The 19,234-nt window shown below is 40.4% G+C and overlaps 1 protein-coding gene across 14 annotated transcripts in view; it reads left to right on the top strand.

Moving 5' to 3' along the window:
- LOC140518407 (protocadherin gamma-C4) overlaps window positions 1-19,234 on the top strand; it is a 204,745-nt gene that overhangs the window by 73,941 nt on the left and 111,570 nt on the right. Inside the window, exon 1 of one of the 14 annotated variants that reach the window (XM_072630577.1) lies at window positions 3,116-3,370. The exons of 10 other annotated variants lie outside the window; for them this stretch is intronic. In XM_072630577.1, coding sequence (XP_072486678.1) covers window positions 3,326-3,370 — 45 coding nt within the window. In that variant the 5' untranslated portion in view covers window positions 3,116-3,325. 3 more of the 14 variants (XM_072630575.1, XM_072630561.1, XM_072630573.1) reach the window with 3 other exon arrangements.

Here is a 19,234-nt window from a genome sequence, read left to right on the forward strand (position 1 = left end):
ATACTCACCTTTCTTTTGTCAGAGGCAACGGTGTTCCATGTCTTGTTGTTTATTTAAAGAAATAGTAAGAGGGATCAAGCAGACTTTTTAATGATTATGTCTTTCTTTTTTTCTTAAGATTAACCTGTGCATTTTTATACCAGTTATTTTCTGAAATCTTTCTTTTCCTCTATCCCCCACATTGAACCTTTCATCTGAAAAACAGTTCAAGCAAAACCTATCAATACGGCTGCAAAGTCTGATAGAGTATTCAGAATTTCTGAAACAATCCAAATCTTTTAGAGAATACCACATCCTTTTTGTTTATTTTTTTCTTGAATATGTAAAGGTATCTTACTGGTTAGAGCAAAATATAACTTTAAAGAATCTCCCTTTTAACATGTACTTCCGATGCATAGGTTAATATCAAAAAAAGACGCATTGATGAATGAATATGGATAACTTTACTCAATGATCCTCTAATTAAAGTAGCATAAGATAGTAGATGGAGAGTTAGCCTTGAAGCCAAGGAGACCTGGCTTCAGGTTCCACCAATGATACATATTAACTGTTTGACCTTAGGCAAGACACATTCTCTCAGGACCCTAACCAAGCTATAAATTGCAGATCAGGTGACAATCTATATTAGTGGATGAAGGACTTCCCTATGCTAATGGTACCACACCTCCAGTTCCTGTTACTCTACAATCAAGGCATTATACACATACATACATACATGTCTATATATACACACATGTATGTACATACATGTATACATGCTACACAACTATGATATTCACCGTTGCCAAGGATGATGTCTTGTAGGCTACAAATTAGAGGCATTCTATATAATTGATGAGGTCTTACAAGCATTTCTGACTTTAATTGAATTGTGTTGACTTCATCAAGGAGCCAAACAATACAGAATTCCCAAAATGGGATCCATTACCACTAAAAAGAAATAAATTTGATGATACATATATAACAATACCTATTGTCCACCTTGTTGATGTGCAATTGCTTCATTGACTGCCTGACAAAAACTGTAGATGGGCAAAAATCTTGATCCAAGGTTGAACAGGAGGAAAGCAGGCTATTTTTTTATTCTGAATTTAAGAAACAACAAACAAGATTAACATTTCCATATGTACATAGAATTTTTTAAAAGGGATTGTACAAGAAACTAAAAATCTTCATCATATACAACTTGCTTCTCTTTTTAAGTATATCATAAATACAACATGAAACTACTTTCTAAGATGTCCTGCTCATCTGTGATTCCTTCTAGCCTTCGTTCTTCTCTCCTCTATACATTGCAAAATGTATCAATACCACTCTTTCCTTTCTTTTTACTTTTTTCTTCTTTTTGGAAACTTTACCTCCTCCAAATTTTCCTTCTCCTTCCCCCTCCCACAATGCATGAAAAAAGAAAAAATAACTCCTACAAAAGTATGCATAGTCCAGAAAAAAGATTTCCCCTGTTGGCGGTGTCAGAAAAATATATGTTTTGTTCTACAACTTGAACCCATCATCTCTCAGTAAAATGGGTAGCTTGCGTCATCATTGTTGCTCTAGAATTGGGGTAGATCATTTCATTCATCAGAATTCTTAAATCTTGTCAGTTTCATTTGGCAATTTGCATACTACTTGCAAAGATTCCTAGGCGCTCCCAGATCCCAGATCACATATTTGATATACCCAAATTCCGCTAGTCTCGTAATCATGCTCCAAATCATGCAATGTCAAAATAAGTGAAAAAGTCAAAATAGCAGGTGATCAAAATGTCAATAGAAAAATACATGTTTGTAAATAGTGTGCATACTATTATTTTTCACACACACACACATACATACACAAGTTATGGTTGAAAATTCTATCAAAAGAGTAAGGCAAAGCAAGAAGTAAGATACATGCAGTCTGCACTGGTACTAGCAAAATGTTTAGATAAAGTCTTTGTTAGAAACATCTCAAGCACGATGATTAGTAATTCTTCGGAGAATTTATGGAAGAATATGAACAAAAATGAGGATGAGGCTAAAGGAATGTATGGGAAATGTACCAGGAGAGGAAGGGCTCACATCAAAGAAATCCCTTATCCACTGAAGCATGGATAGCAGGGATACCAATGATTTAGTTGTCGTTTGTCCGTCGTGTTCAAAGAGGACCAACATCATGGAGTAATTTGGATTTAGGTGAGGCAGAGGTACACAAAGTGTTCAGACTTTACTCTCCCTTCCTGAGTCATCAGAGTCCAGTAGCAAGACAAAAGTCAAGATAACTGGCGATTGCTTCAGATGCAGTGGAGGATCTTGGCGTCTTCTATGTCTGCCCAAGCTCTAAGCACTCCACAGCATCTTCGTCGGCCACCTTCATCGGCGTTGGAATACATAATTTTCATCTGCCCATTCTACCAGGAGACGTCCTCATATGCTTGGGATAGATAACCCCCTAACTTCCCGGCAGTTATGAGGCCTGTCGGTTACACTCGACCTGGTTTTAGCCTGTCTGCCCACACGGTTGAAGCTCGAATGTCCCCACACGTTGAGCATTTCCGTGCAGGTATATTAAAAAGTTACTAGGAAAAGTGAGTGAAAAGAAGTTATCAAGATGAATCTACCAACAAAACGTCACTACTATTACTTAAAAAGAGTGATAGAAAAGTCACCTGAAAAAAGTATTATGACAATGAAATCACGAGAAGCAGTGTAATACGGTGGAAATGGCGATATATTTCAATTCAGAGGACAGGGCTTGGAATCCAGCTTGTGGTGATTGCTAGCTGGGTGACTTTGGGCAAGTCAGTTCTCCTGGGGGAAATTCAGTTTCTTACTCTGTAAAATAAGGAATTGACCTGTGAGCTCCTTGCAGCTGTAAAATGATGGTCCTATAATTTTCTGTCACAAATAGTGTTTCTAATAAAGAGAAGGAAAGACAAAATTGCAAAAAATGATATGGAAAAACTAGCATGTGGTACTCTAATAGAAAGAAAAGATATTTGTTAATCCTAGTTGTCACTGAAATGATTTTTCTTGGAAAACAAGATCTGTTTATAAGAGACTTGTTTCAGTTCTAGACAGAGACACTGGGAGCCGCTGTCGGCCAATGTGGAGAGAGAGCTGGAACTGAGAGCCAGCTTCCTGCTGGGTAATTTCCTGCTCGCCAACAAAGCCTTCTATTCATTCAAGCTCGGGTCCCACAGAATCTTCTCTGGAGCCCCTGGATTTGCAGCCACGCTAGACTACACAGTGGAATTAGTCCTTTAATACGGATTCATACAACTCACGATCACCTACTCTTCTGCTTCTGGGGAACTAAAGAGCTTCTGTCTGTACGCAGAGCCTGAAAGATGGGAAGGAGCTCCGGGCAAAGAGCTCTGACTCTGAGGCCGCAGGTACTGGTCCCCTTTTTGGTGTCTTTGTTCCGTTGTGCGTTTTCTGAGCAGATCCGTTACTCCATTCCAGAGGAGATGGCGAAAGGGTCGGTAGTGGGGAACCTCGTCAAGGATCTGGGACTAGAGGTGCGGGACTTGCGGGTTAGGAAACTACGGGTTAGCGCAGACAGGGAATACTTTAGCGTCAGCTCGGAGAGCGGGGAATTGCTAGTCAGCAGCAGAATAGACCGAGAGGAAATATGTGGAAGGAAGTCCGTGTGCTCGCTTGATTTCGAAACAGTTGCCGAAAATCCACTAAGTATTTTCCATGTAACTGTGGTCGTGCTCGATATTAACGATAATGTCCCGCTATTCGAGCGATCTCGCGTAGATTTAAAGATCTCAGAATCCATTCAAGTAGGGTCGTCCTTTCCTCTGGACCCCGCTGTGGATTCAGACGTTGGGATTAATTCTTTGCAAAGATACTACCTTGAACAAAACAGTTACTTTGATCTAACGGTGAAACAGAGTCCAGATGGCAATAAATACCCTGAGTTGATACTGAAAAAATCTCTGGATAGGGAACAGCAGAGTTCACATCAGTTGGTCTTGGTGGCCTTGGACGGAGGGCAGCCAGCCCAAAATGGCACTGTTCAGATCAGAATCAATGTTGTGGATGCCAATGATAATGCCCCAGTATTCAGCCAGCAAGTCTACAGAGTCAGTGTGCGAGAGAGCCTGCCCCCAGGATCTTCAGTACTGCGTGTGATGGCCACCGACCAGGATGAGGGAGTCAATGCAGAAATTACCTTCTCTTTCCAAAATGCAGCCAAAGATGTGAAACTCTTATTCGACTTGGATCAAAAGACCGGAGAAATCACGACTAAGAATAATCTGGACTTCGAGTATACTAATAGTTATACTTTAAGCATAGAAGCAAAAGACTTTGGAGATCTAGCATCACACTGCAAAATCCACATAGAAATTCTCGATGAAAATGACTGTGCCCCTGAAATGATTGTGACATCTGTGTTCAGTCCAGTTCCAGAGAATTCTGAGCCTGGTACTGTCATTGCTCTTCTGAAAATTCGTGATCAAGATTCAGGAGAAAATGGGGAGGTTATGTGTTATCTTCAAGGAAATGTTCCCTTCAAATTAGAATCCTCTTCTAAGAATTACTACAAGCTACTGACAGACGGAATTCTGGACCGTGAGCAGACCTCGGAGTATAACGTCACTGTGACTGCTATTGACAAAGGAAACCCCCCTCTATCCACCAGTAAGACCTTCACTCTTCACATAGCAGACGTCAATGATAATGCTCCAGTCTTCCTGAAATCTTCCTATGTGGCCTATGTTCCTGAGAACAGTCCTTCAGGTGCATCTATTTCCTGTGTCTCAGCAATTGACCCAGACCTGGAGCAAAACAGTCGCTTGTCCTACTCCATTATCAACAGCGACCTAGCTTTGCTGTTGCTGTCCTCCTATGTATCGGTCAGCGTCCACAGTGGAGAAATCTTTGCTCAGCGCTCTTTTGACTATGAGCAGGTCCGCACCTTCGAGTTGACCCTCCAGGCCTGTGATGCTGGCTCCCCTGCCCTCTGTGCTAATGTTACCTTGCGAGTGTTCATAGTGGATCGAAATGACAATGCTCCAATCATCCTTTATCCGACCCTGGGGGATGACGGTTCAGCCCTGTTCGACGTGGTCCCTAGCTCAGCAGAGCCTGGCTATCTAGTCACAAAGGTTGTGGCGGTGGATGTAGACTCAGGGCACAATGCCTGGTTGGCCTACCACATGCTGCAGGCCACGGATCCGGGACTCTTCAGCTTGGGGCTGCGCACGGGAGAGGTTAGGACAGCTCGGGCTATGACTGACCAAGACTCTGCTCGGCACCGCCTTCTGGTCTCTGTGCAGGATGGAGGCCAGCCCCCTCTGTCCGCTACTGTGACTCTTCACCTAGTCTTTGCAGACAGCCTGCAGGATGTTTTGCCAGAAATGAGGGAGGAGCACTCAGATATCCTGGACCCTCAGTCTGAGCTACAGTTTTACCTGGTCCTAGCTTTAGCTTTAATCTCCTTCTTGTTTCTTCTCAGTGTAGTACTGGCTATTGCCCTGCGCCTTCAAAAATCCTCCAATTCCAAGTTATTAGGTTGTTTCAGAGCAGATATTTGCTCTCACCCTGCACCTGAAATAGTCCCAAACTACAGTCAGGGGACTTTACCATATTCTTATAATCTGTCTGTGGCCTCCAAATCAGGAAAAATGGAATATAATTTTCTCAGGTTGACTGGGGATATGGCTGCTCCACAAGATCTCCTCTTTAATGATGGCTCCTGTGGCCTGGAAAACAGTACTGGCGAATCCAAAGTCATTTCTGACTTTGTCATTTCTTCTCATGTAAGTTTTTCATCACCTTTTAAATTTTGCCCTTCTGTTCAGTCCTCTCAATTCTATATCGTTTATTTTGCCTTAAATATCATACGTCGGTGTAGTTTGGCTTTTCCTTAATTTTCGATGACATTTAGCTTTCCTCAGGTACTAAACAACATTTTTAGTAACAACATAGTGAAGTAGATTTAGGGCTGGCCCTAAAATCGAGGAAAAACCTGAGTCCTGCTTCCAACACCCCAACTGTGTGACCCCATGCAAGTCATTTAATATTTCCATTGTCTTTCTACTTTTTTGGAATTTCCTCACTCAGATGTCGCTCTACCAATGAAATCACAAGTCTGGGGATAGATAGATAGATAGATAGATAGATAGATAGATAGATAGATAGATAGATAGACAGACAGATAGATTTATAATTTGATCAACTTGGCATAAGGGATAAATTGTTGGACTAAAAATCAGAAAGACCTGGGTTCAAATACAGCATTATTAAAATGAACATATATGGGAAATCTGTATTTGTTTACAATTTTTTAATGACTAATGTATGTATGTAAATTCATATTCATATCCGATTATGATTAGGAAAGTGCTTGTGTAGAGGATTGTAATTACTGTAGTCATTCAATAGGAGAAAATATAATTTACCACATGGACACATACATAATAATGAAAGCGTCTCCATTTTAGTTGGGCGATTCAAAACTTAGGAGGATTCATTCCAAAGAAGTAAAGAAGAAAACACCTCATCATTCATTCTCTAGTTCATGAAGCACGATGATCTTAGCTTCACTTCCTAGAAATCTCTTCTGTGAACATATCGTAGGGTGTGTGAGAGGAGAGTTGGGGGAAGAAAACTTGAGTGTTACGAGTTATCTTACATTCAGTCTGATGAGGAATGAGGAAAATTGGACAGCCTGACAGAAATGGAAATGTGACCTTAGCATTTCTTACCTAGCTTTAAAAATTACACGTTTATAGACACTGTCAGGAAGTCTTTCGTGAAATTACATAAATGAAGTCTCTAGATATGATTTATTTCAGAGAAATAGGAAATATCAGGAATAAGAACCTTTTGTATAAAATGTTACTTAGAGATGGTGTAGTAATTAGTTAGGACTCTGGGCGCCGCTGTTGACCAATCAGGGAGAGAAATGAGAAATGTAGCCAGATCCCCAGCCCAGTTCTCTCCGTTTCAAACTGCACAGAGCCCCAGAAGCTTGCACACCCTCAAAAGCTGTACAGAAACCTTTACCCCAAGCCGTATGGTTTTGGGATTCTGGTGAATGCTATTCCTTGCGACTCAGAGAACAGAAGAGTTCAACCGAACAGGGAAACTGAAAAGACACGTAAGGGAAATTTTTTAGCGAGAAAGTAATGGCGACTGGGAGGATGCACCAGAACTGCAGTCAGCGAGTACTGTTTTGTTTTCTCCTGGGGACGCTATGGGACGCCGGGTTGGGGCAGACCCGCTATTTCGTACCCGAGGAGATGGAGAAGGGTTTTTTCGTGGGCGACATCGCAAAGGACCTAGGATTGGAGCCTCGCGCACTGTCAGAGGGTGGGGCTCGCATAGTCTCGAGAGGTAAGATGCCGCATTTCGCTCTGAATGTCAGAACTGGCAGCTTAGTCACCGCAGACAAAATAGACAGGGAAGAGTTGTGTGGGAGAGCATCCGTGTGCACTGTAAACATAGAGATTCTGCTAGAAGACAAAGTGAAAATTTATGAAGTAGAAGTAGAAATAACTGATGTTAATGATAACTCACCCCGATTTGAGACAAACGAAACGGAAATAAAAATAATTGAAAAGGAAGTGTCAGGAACAAGGTTTCTCCTTCCTGAGGCTTTTGATCCAGATGTCGGGATGAATTCTCTTCAGAACTACCATCTAAGCCCTAACCATCACTTCTCTCTGCATGTGCAGAGAGGAACAGATGAGGCCAAGTACCCGGAACTGGTGATGGAGAGGGCTCTGGACCGGGAGGAGGAGCCTGTTCACCATCTCATACTCACAGCCTCGGATGGAGGAGATCCTGTCCGTTCTGGCACCGTGCATATTCGTGTGACTGTTCTTGATGCAAATGACAACGCACCGGCTTTTACTCAATCCTTGTATACTGTGAGTGTTTCTGAGAATATACCTGTGGGAACATTGCTACTCACAGTGAAAGCTACGGATCCAGATGAGGGAATCAATGGGAAAATGGCTTATTTTTTCAGGAAAATGACTCAAAAAACTTCTCAGGTATTCCAATTAAATTCTTTGACTGGGGATATAACAGTATTGGAAAATCTAGACTATGAAGAATCTAGTTTTTATGACATAGATATAGAAGTCCGTGATGGTCCTGGACTTCTGGACAGAGCCAAGGTTCTGGTCAAAGTACTGGATGTGAATGACAACACTCCTGATGTCACCATCACCTCCGTTACCAGCTCAATATCAGAAAATTCTGCTGCAGGGTCCGTGATTGCCCTTTTCAATGTGCATGACAGAGACTCTGGGGAGAATGGTCAGGTCACGTGCTCCATCCCAGAACGTCTGCCTTTCAAACTTGAAAAGTCCTATGGAAATTATTATAGTTTGGTGACCGACAGAGCCCTGGATCGGGAGCAAGTCTCCATGTACAACGTCACCGTAACAGCCATAGATGGAGGGAATCCCCCTCTATCCACTGACACTTACATCCCCTTGTACATAGAAGACACCAATGACAACCCCCCGGCTTTTGTCCAGACGTCCTACTCAGCCTATGTCATGGAGAACAATCCCAGAGGCACTTCTATTTACTCTCTGACTGCTCATGACTCTGATATTGGGGAGAATGGACATATCACTTATTCCATTACAGATGACTCAGTACACGGTGCACCCCTCTCCTCCTATGTTTCCATCAACTCAGAGACTGGTGTCCTCTATGCTCTCTGCTCCTTTGACTATGAACAATTCCGGGAATTGAAGTTAGGAGTGACAGCCAGGGACTCTGGAGACCCTCCTCTCAGCAGCAACGTGTCTCTGACTCTGTTCATCCTGGATCAGAATGACAATGCCCCAGAAATCCTGTACCCCATCTTCCCCAAAGATGGCTCTACAGGAGTGGAGCTGGCCCCTCGCTCTGCAGAGCCAGGCTACCTAGTGACTAAGGTGGTGGCAGTAGATGGAGATTCTGGTCAGAACGCCTGGCTGTCCTATCACCTGCTCAAGGCCACAGAGCCTGGGCTGTTCTCCGTGGGCCTGCACAGTGGTGAGATCAGGACAGCCCGAGCCTTCGTAGACAAAGATGCCCTTAAGCAGAATCTTGTGGTGGTAGTCACGGATAATGGAGAGCCTCCTCTCTCTGCCACTGTCAGTGTCACAGTGGCGGTGGCCGACACTATTCCTGAGATCCTTTCTGATCTCAGCAGCCTGGCATCTTCAGAACCTCCCAAAGACTCTGATCTCACCCTCTATCTGGTTATTGCAGTGGCTTCAGTGTCCTGTCTCTTCTTTTTCTTCATCATCATTTTATTGGCCCAGAGGCTTTACCAGTGGCAGACCTCTAAGATACTGGACTCCACAAGTGGACATTTTCAAAATATCCCTACCTCAGAGTTTGTGGGCATAGATGGAGTAAGAGCTTTCCTGAAGTCATATTCTCATGAGGTTTCTCTCACCACAGACTCTAGAAAAAGTCAGGTGATGTTCACTCAGCCTAACTATGCAGATACTTTAACTATACAGCAGAACTGTGAGAAAAAGGAGGCTCTATTAATATCTGATGAGTCAGTTCTCTGTAAAGAGGATCAGTCATTCATCCAGGTAAGCTTACCTTTTCCTGATAAATTTGTTCTGGACCTGTTACTTCATTGAGTATGATTTTTTCACTTCTACATTTGCTCGTGATATTTTAGAAATTTAAAAATGGCTTAGAGATAATTTAGCAATGCAGGAATCTCTTTTGCATTGTCCTTATTTGAATGATATACAAGTTCTGCTTGAGCACTTTTAGTAACAAATAGTTCGATAGTCCCACAAAGTTGTCGATGTGGAATAGTATTAATTAGTTTTTGTTCACCTTTCCAGATTGCTGAAATATTAATTTTAATTCGCTGTTTTGGTGTTCATGTATTGTCTTTGTAGAAAGTAAGTCTGCCAGATTTGTAGTTAGGAAAGACCTGCGTTCAAATCCAATCCCTATGCTTACTTATGTGTAACCACTAGACTTATCTAAGTTTCAGTTTTCTTGGATGTAAAATACGGATTATACCACTTTTGTATCTACTGTTAAAGGTAGTTGTGAAGAGCATATGAAATAATGCATTTAATGTACTTTATATACTTTAAGTTATCATGATATTCTCATTCTCATTAATGATAATTTTTATAGTTTTGTCACATAAAAAACAACAAACATGACTTTGCATCTTAAACCATGTTGATAAAAGTATTGAAAAGAATATGACTATTGAGGGAAGAGAAGTGGAATGAGAGTCAGATTCAGTTATGTAATTTTCCATTCTTTCCATACTCCTTTCCTCACCTGGAAAGTGAAGGAATTTAATTATTTGGTCTTTAAAGTCATTTCCAGATCTAAATAATCTATGATTTCTCTTATCATATCAAATTTCCTTTTCAATATAAATGGTATGTGATGATGCGAAATATAAATTCTTGGAGGTCCAATGATCTTTCCAGCTTCAAATAAAATTACTTGTCAGAATGCTAGTTTAATATCTTATTAAATCACTTCACCTGATATAATGAAAGGAATGGATACAAGAGCATCTTTATTGGAAATACTATGGAGTTAAGAAGAATTATATTGTACTCTTCTTCAAATGTTCCCTAAGTTCTGCATTTAGTAAATGTGAACTATATTATTTAAATATGCTTTTCACAGTTAATTCCATGGACTACAATTTTAAATGGAAAATCAGTCCAGGATGATAAGAAATTCTCAAGAATGACATTCTGAAGACACAAAGAAAAACAATTCCTTACAGAAGTTAAGGGGGGGAGGGGAGTGTTGTCTGAAGATACCACTATGCTTGCTCAGGGAACTCACACAGAAATTTGAGTGTTTGTTTGGAGATTTTGTAGCTTAGATCATTCTTTTATTTATTTGGTTTGGTTTGGGTTTTTGGAGAGGTAGTCGGGGTTAAGTGACTTGCCCAGGATCTCACAGCTAGTAAGTGTCAAGTATCTGAGGTCAGATTTAAACTCAGGTGTTCCTGACTCCAAGGCCAGTGCTCTATCCAATGCACCACCTAGGTTCCCCCTTTAGATTGTTTAAAGGATGTAGAGGAAAAATAATCAGGAGTAGGTAATGATGGGCGATACAAAAGCTAGGCAAGGTTCTGTAAGAAATTATCAAGAGCTGCAAAGCTCAGAATTATTTGAAGCTAATAAGGAGAATCAAAGAATACAAAAAAAGGTTCTTTTAAAGCTTTATTGAAAGAAAAAAGATCAAAGAAAGGATCAAAGAGGCAAGACTGCCTCTTTTGGTGGATATGGTGATGATGATGATGATGATGATGATGATGATGATGATGACGACGACGACTGATAACGGGGAAAGGCAGAACCACTCAGCTCTTGCTTTGTTCATTTTATTTGACAAGAACAATCGTCTTTGAATAGACCAAAAATGATCGAGATGAATTATATTAAAGAGTCTTGAAATGCTGGCAGCTGTAATTGCTGAAAGATCATGAAAAATAGGAATGATACCTATTTTCTGGAAAATGGGGGGGGGAGACAAAAGTTTCATTTTTCACAGGGGTGGGAGGGGAGATGATGGAGAGTGTGCTAACTACAGGCTAGTTAGCTGGACTTTGATTCCTTGCAAAATCCCAGAATCTGTGACTGAGGGTGGTTAGTGAACATCTCAAAAAAAAAAAAAAAAGAGCAAAAATCACAAAAAAATCAGCATGGCTCCAACAAAAACAGCTCAACCACATTAATCTCAATTTTTTGATGCAATTAGAGGGCTGTTACAGAACAAAATGTATTAGACATATTCTGGTTGATCCCAGAGAGTTCAACTAGGAGCAACAACAAGTGGCAAAGCAGTGGCTTACAGAGGCAGATTAAGGCTTCATGTTAGGCAAAAGCTTTTCAGAAGTGGAATGGGCTACATTAAGAAGTTACTACTCACTATAGGTCTTCAAGCAAAGACTGAATGGTGACTTATTTGATAGTGTAGAGCTTTTCTTTCTTTTTTTTTTTTTTTTAGTTACAGATTGGACTAGTTAGCCTCTGAGGTCCCTTTTAACTCTATGTTCTTTGATTCTATATTCTTCTATTATTTTTTGGAAGGAATGCATTTTATTTTTAGAAGATGACTATTATCTTTAATTATTTGAATTTTTTAATTTAATGGGTATGGATGAGGAAGTAAGTGAAAATTATTTATTTTAATTTATGTTTCAGATGAATTTATTTTTTACTGATGCCTTTTAATTTTTGTCACATTGATTTCCGAATGTAGCACTTTTCCTTCCCTATCCAATACACCTTCTCTAAAAACAAAGATTTTACAGTAAGAAACAGCTGAGCAAAAACTAAGCAAGATCAAGAATGGGACCCCTATTATTCTCTATAACATGGATTAAAGAAGGACCCTCTCTCTAAAGAACACTATTTAAATTTTGTTCTGACATAAACGAGAGGCTCTCATGAGATACCAAGTGTTCATGGATACACAGGAGTTAGACAAGAGTTTCTTCCTAGTGAGGAAAAACCTAAATTCTCTCTTTAGAAGCTGACCCTCCTTTAGTCTTCAAAGAAGGTAACAAAGGCTTCAAAGATCTGAAGGCTTATGCTACCTTCCCTATCTTTAGTCCCCTACCTCTCTATAAAAAGACTAAGATGTATTTCCTCATTTCTACTCTGCTATAAAACTTGGTCATCATAGTTTTAGAGCATTCAGTTTCTTGTTTGTTTGTTTGAGTGTTCTTTCCATATACATTGTTTTACTTATTGCATATGTTATTTTTCTGATGTTTTCTTACTCCATAATGAAATTCTTAATACCAAAGTAGTGTGATCCAGAGATTTACTGGTATTGTGAATGGAAAACTCTGTAATGAAACTTTTGAATACACCATTGTGATTCTTGGAAATAAATCATCTTCGTATCAATGATTCATTGTAATCATTTTAATTCCTTATGAGATATCTCCTTGATAGAGTATAGATTCCTTAGTATCAGAAACTATTTCACTTTTGTTTTTGTGTTCTCATCCCTTAGCACAGAGTCTTACCCTTGGTAGATGCTGTGTTTGTGAATTGAATTACAATAACCAACCATTGATCTATTTCATACAATGTCGTTACTGTTTTAGAAGTTTATGCCTTCTTTTTAAAAAGGCCATTTCAGTATCTACCATCTTATATCATATTAAATTTCTTGGAGTATTTGGGGTACTTCTGGAATGTTTCTTGGTCTGCAGTATTTTTCTTTACTTCAGTAAGTCAAAGTTAAGTCTTGGGATACTAAGGCATTTTTTCTAGTATAAACTGGTTTTCATTCATCTTTATTAATGGTGTGCATTAATCTTAAGTAGGGAAAATTATGACTTTCACTTTGCATTTTACTTTACGCTTTCCATAGTCTTTGTTTTACTTTTGGAAAGTCACAATGCAGCTTATTGATTCCTTTAGTTGAGGAATATTGTTAACGTTGAAATAGATGTTAAAGGTTAAGTTGGTCCAAGTCTTCTGGACCAAAATAAAATATTTCTCGTGTAAATGACCAAAAAATCCTCTAGATTATGAAAAACAGCATAACACATTCTGATTGGCCATCATGTCTTTTTGTCTGGAAAAGAAATAAGATGTTTGCTTATTGAGCAGGTTATGCACTCTCTTGGGCTCCCGATTGTGGCATTGTTTTACACAGATTGACTGTCTTTGAAAATGGTGACAATCCTACTCTGTGTCTTTTATCCATTTCTAATTTTCAATTCCAATAACTTACTTTAGCAGATCACTTTAGTTGTTGCAATTACATAAAGATTTTCTTTCTCGTGGTATTGTTTCTTCTGATTGTGACTTTTGTTCTAATAAGTGGTCTAACTGCTCTCTGGTAGATTATTCTGAAATGGTTCCCACATTAGTAAGCAATTATTTTCTATATTTTAAGATTGTCAGGTTTTTTAATGCTGTTAAGTGATTGCCATGTCTATTCCTTTGTGACTCTCCCTTAAATTTTTTTTATCAGTTCAATTGATCTCCTTTTAAATACCACAACTATTCCTCATCATATATCTACACCACCCACTTTCTTCTTGAAGAAAGTATTCATGTGTAGACATAGTATTCTGGGTAATTTACAATAATTTGGTCTCTATTGTTTCTTAATCCAAGAGCACATGCTTCCTTTTTACCATTCTCTCCTATGTTTCTCTTTGCATTTAAGTCACCAAGTATATTTCTCCTTGATTTGAAGAATCTTGTCAAGTCCTTCATAAAATGCCTCTATATGAGTTCATCCTATGCAACAAATTTGGTGCAAAAGCTACAATTATATGCTTGACCGTCTTTTCTCTTACTCTCACTTTGAACGAAGTGACTAAACATCCTTTGAAATTGTTTTTATGCCTTTGAATGTACTATGAATCCAACTTTCATAGCTCCTTTATGTACTCTTCAAAGAAGAGACATAAATTCTTGCATCTTTTTGTCTTCTGGTTTCATATGTAATGAAAGTGTCAATATTGATGTTATAATTCACCTAATATCATCAGTGTTTGATCATTGTACTGAAATCTCACAATCTCACAGTTCTCAGAGTTAAATTAATGTTTACAAATGGTCTATAAACTGCTCAGTTCTCAACATCTCTGCATCCTTTTTCTGGTACTCTACCAGTCACTGAAGAAGCAGAAGGAAGTCCATCCAAGAATTAAAGTGATTTTTTACTTTTCATTGTTTTCCAGGTAGCTATAGCCAAAGAATTCACCACTTGCCTTTATTTTAGCTAGCTGGTTCTCACACAATGTCCCTATAGTCATATTCAAAGCCTCTCCAACTTGATAGACTCTTCCAGATACTTGGCTTCATTGTTAGAACCTTTAAGAAACCAGTCATTTGCATACCACAATGAGGCATTTGTGTAGTATTTCTATGAAGGATGAGTTCAACAATCACCAAAAAGAGATTGAACTAACCATATATGGGGGGGAAAAGGGATGCAGAATGTACATTGTCCAGACTGTGAAATGAATGGATGGGAAGTTCATTGATTTAGTCCATCAGAACACATCTAGAAAAAGCACTGGAGATGGACACTTTACTGGAATCAAAACTGTTCAGGAATGAAGAGCAGCCTGGATCACATCTGGAAAATTGCACTGTGAATTATTTAGAAAAATTAATATACAAAGAATAAAAGTGTGCCGTTGTTATCTGCTAGGTTTAAGTAGAATGCAACACGTTAAGAGTGAGAATTTGCCAATAAGAAATAGCATGAAAGATACCAGCAAGGAAATTTAAGCTTGGAAAAAGATCAATTATTTAGTGAGATGAAAGGACAACAGAAAAAGTATTGTCCTACTACACACTGAACATTAAAGGACCCAAAACAAAAAAAAAGGAGTCATTTTATTTAAAGTCTTTCTGGAGGATTTGGGGAGGGAAAGGAGTGGATGAAAATCTCATGGTAGAAAAGTATGTAGATGGGTTGCAATATGCCATTAGAAGGAACCCTCATATTGGTAAGCTTAAAGAGGCATTGAGGTATTGATTAAGAAGCTTAATATAAATGGCATAAATGGAAATAGTAAACAACTAGGAAAGTTTGTGTTTTCTACGTGGTAAGCATTTGGCAAGTGTTTGAATGAAAAATGCTTAGGTAGGATGAATAAAAGAAGGAAATAAAAAAAACTGAAGATTTGACAAAACCTAACTTACACTAAATAAAGGGAGTGAACAAGGACCAAGCTCTGTGAAGACGTTCTCAAACAACACATCAATCTAAAATTTCTTAAAACAAATTCATTGAGGAAAGGGAAATTTTGTAAAGTGATGGGGGAAAAAAATTTCAAAATCCTGAAGGTAGCTCTTCTGAACAACATTTTTTCAGATTTACTTCGTATATACATTGAGAGGCAGCCTGGCTAATAGATGGAGAGCTAGACTTCAAGCCAGAAAGACGTAGGTTCAAGTCCCACCTCTGATACATACCGGCTGTGGATATTAGATAGATCATTTAACTTTCCAGCACTCTAATCAAAGATCACAAGTTGCAGAGAAGATGGAGATCTACATTCTCAGATGGCATTTCTTTACCTAATTCCTACAATCTATACCAATGAAATTACTGTCCAATCCCAAATACATATTATCTTATTTTATCCCGTGTAGCGACTATAACTTGGTATTTACTAGCCACATTTGACAAAATAATAAAACTGAAGCTTAAAAAGGTTGTGATTAGAGGCAGCATGATTCAGTGGAAAGAACGATGGATTTGGACTTAGAAGATCTGGTTTCAAATCCCAGTCTGCCATTTGCTAGCTGGATTATAGGAAGAAGTCATTTAAATCTTTCCGGTCTTCAAATTCCTTATCTGTAAAGGCAGGGTGTTGGATTAGATAACGTTTCTCTTTAAGGTCCCTTCCAACTCCAAAATTCTAGTATCCTATGACTTGCCTATAATTAATAAGACTCAAAAACAAAATTTCCACCCAGACCTCTCCTGAATCCAAGACTTGCATTCTTTCTACGGGATCAGGCTCAAAACGAGCTTTATTCACCACTGCCCTGATGAAATTCTTTGAATAGACACAGGGCGCCGCTGTCGGCCAATACCAAGTCAGAAATAAAAGAGATCCCCTGGAGCTTCCTACACAGCTATTTCCTGCACAATCACAAGGAGCCCATCCCAGAAGGGACTTGTACTCGCTGCTCCATAGATTCTGACGCGGAACATAGTTTCATCTCACAGATTACAAAGGCTCTGCATTTTTTCCTCCGTGAACTTTTACACTCCAGTAAGTATTTGAAACAGGGCTTTTAGTGGATTGGAGAAGCAGCGGGAACTGAGAGACTGAAAGATGGGAAGGATCACTGAGCCGAGGGGCCGGACCTTGTTTCTCTTCTTGGCCTCTTTGTTTTGTCCGGCGCTTTCTGAGCACATCAGCTACTCTATTCCCGAAGAGATGGCGAAAGGATCAGTGGTGGGGAACCTCGCTAAAGATTTGGGGCTGGAGGTCCTGGACTTGCCGGCTCGCAAGCTGCGGGTGAGTGCAGAGAGGGAATATTTTAGAGTGAGTGACAAGAGCGGGGACTTATTGGTCAGCGACAGAATAGACCGGGAGGCGATTTGCTGGAGGAAGCCTGTGTGTGCTCTGGAATTTGAAATGGTGGCTGAAAATCCTTTGAACTTTTTCGGTATAACCGTAGTGATAGAGGATATTAACGACAATCCTCCGCGATTCAGTAGAAATATAATTGACTTGGAAATCAGCGAGGTAGCTCTGCCTGGGGTAACGTTTGCATTGGAATCTCCTCAGGACCCAGATGTAGGTGTGAATTCACTACTGCAGTATTTTCTAAGTCCGGATTCCCATTTCTCCTTACTGCCAAAGGAAAATCCGGATGGCAGTAAATACGCAGAATTGATGCTGGAAAAACCACTGGACAGGGAAAAGCAGAGTTCCTATCTCTTGGTCCTGACGGCTGTGGACAGCGGGGTCCCAGTTCGAAGTGGTACTGTAGAGATCAGGATCAACGTCACAGACGCCAATGATAATTGGCCAGTCTTCAGCCAGGAAATCTACAGGATCAGTCTGCGAGAAAATCTGCCCGCTGGGTCCTCTGTGCTTCAGGTGACCGCCACGGACCAGGACGAAGGGAAATACGCGGAAATCACTTACTCTCTCCGCACAGTGGAAACACTGAAACGCCTGTTCAGACTTGATGCTAAAAGTGGAGAAATATCAACTCAAGAAATACTCGATTTTGAAAAGGGAGAAGGTTACACTATTGGAGTAGAAGCAAAAGACGGAGGAGGTCATACTGCTCACTGTAAAATTCAAATAGAAATTCTAGATGAAAATGACAATGCCCCTGAGGTGACCTTCGCCTCAGTATCCAACCATATACCTGAAAACTCCATGCCTGGAACTGTTGTAGCCCTGATCAAAATACTTGACCCAGATTCTGGAGTAAATGGTGAAGTGTTTTGTCATGTAAGGGATAATGTTCCATTTAAAATATCCTCTTCCACAAACAACTTGTATAAATTAGTTACGGATGGTGCCTTGGATCGTGAAGACACCCCGGAGTATAACATTACTATAATCGCCATAGACAAGGGAAATCCACCTCTGGCCACCAGCAAAATTCTCACCTTGCTCATTACAGATGTCAATGACAATCCCCCCGTTTTCCTCCAACCTTCCTATGTAGTTTATGTCCCCGAAAACAACCCCTCGGGAGCCTCTATCGCGTGTGTCTCAGCCACTGACTTGGACCTGGAGAGAAATGGCAAAGTGTCCTATTCCATTGTCAACAGCGATCTGGAACCACTACAGCTGTCTTCCTACGTTTCTGTCAATACTCACAGCGGGCATATCTTCGCGCAGCGCCCTTTCGACTATGAGCAAATTCGCACCTTCGAGTTAACTCTACAGGCTCAGGATGCGGGCTCTCCCGCTCTCAACGCCAATGTCACCGTGCGAGTGTTCATCGTGGACAGCAATGACAATGCCCCAAATATCCTCTATCCTGCTCTGGGGCCAGACAGATCAGCCCTCTTTGACATGGTCCCTCGCTCAGCTGAGCCCGGCTATCTGGTCACCAAGGTAGTGGCCGTGGATGCAGACTCTGGACACAATGCCTGGCTGGCCTATCGTGTGCTACAAGCCACAGATCCTGGGCTTTTCAGCCTGGGGCTGCGCACAGGCGAGGTTAGGAGTGCAAGGGCTTTAACTGACCGAGACGCTGCCCGGCACCGCCTCCTGGTCTCTGTGCAGGACGGAGGTAAGCCCCCTCTGTCCGCCACTGTGGCTCTGCATCTGGTTTTTGCAGACAGTCTGCAGGAGGCGCTGCCTGAGATGAGGGAGGAGCGCCCGGCTGCCTCAGACTCTGAGTCTGAGCTACAGTTTTATTTAGTAGTAGCTTTAGCTCTCATTTCCGTGCTGTTCCTCACCACTGTAACGCTAGCCGTTGCCCTTCGCTTACGAAGGTCATCAAATCCTCCAATACTAAGATGCTTACAGGTGGATCTTTGTTCCAAGACTGGTTCCAACATCCCCACAAACTATAGTGAGGGGACTTTACCGTATTCTTATAATCTATGTGCTGCTTCGGAAGTTGGAAAAATGGAATACAGTTTTCTTAAACTGACTGGAGAAATGGCTCCCCTGCAAGATTTACTCTCTAATGATCCCTCCATGGTCTTAAGTACCAGTGACGAAAACAAAAAGGTCATCTCTGACTTGGTTATCTCTTCTCACGTGAGTTTTTCCATTCATTTTTTTTAATGTTAATATTTTGTAT

The sequence above is a fragment of the Notamacropus eugenii genome, chromosome 1, assembly GCF_028372415.1.
Source record: "Notamacropus eugenii isolate mMacEug1 chromosome 1, mMacEug1.pri_v2, whole genome shotgun sequence".
NCBI lineage: Eukaryota > Metazoa > Chordata > Mammalia > Diprotodontia > Macropodidae > Notamacropus > Notamacropus eugenii.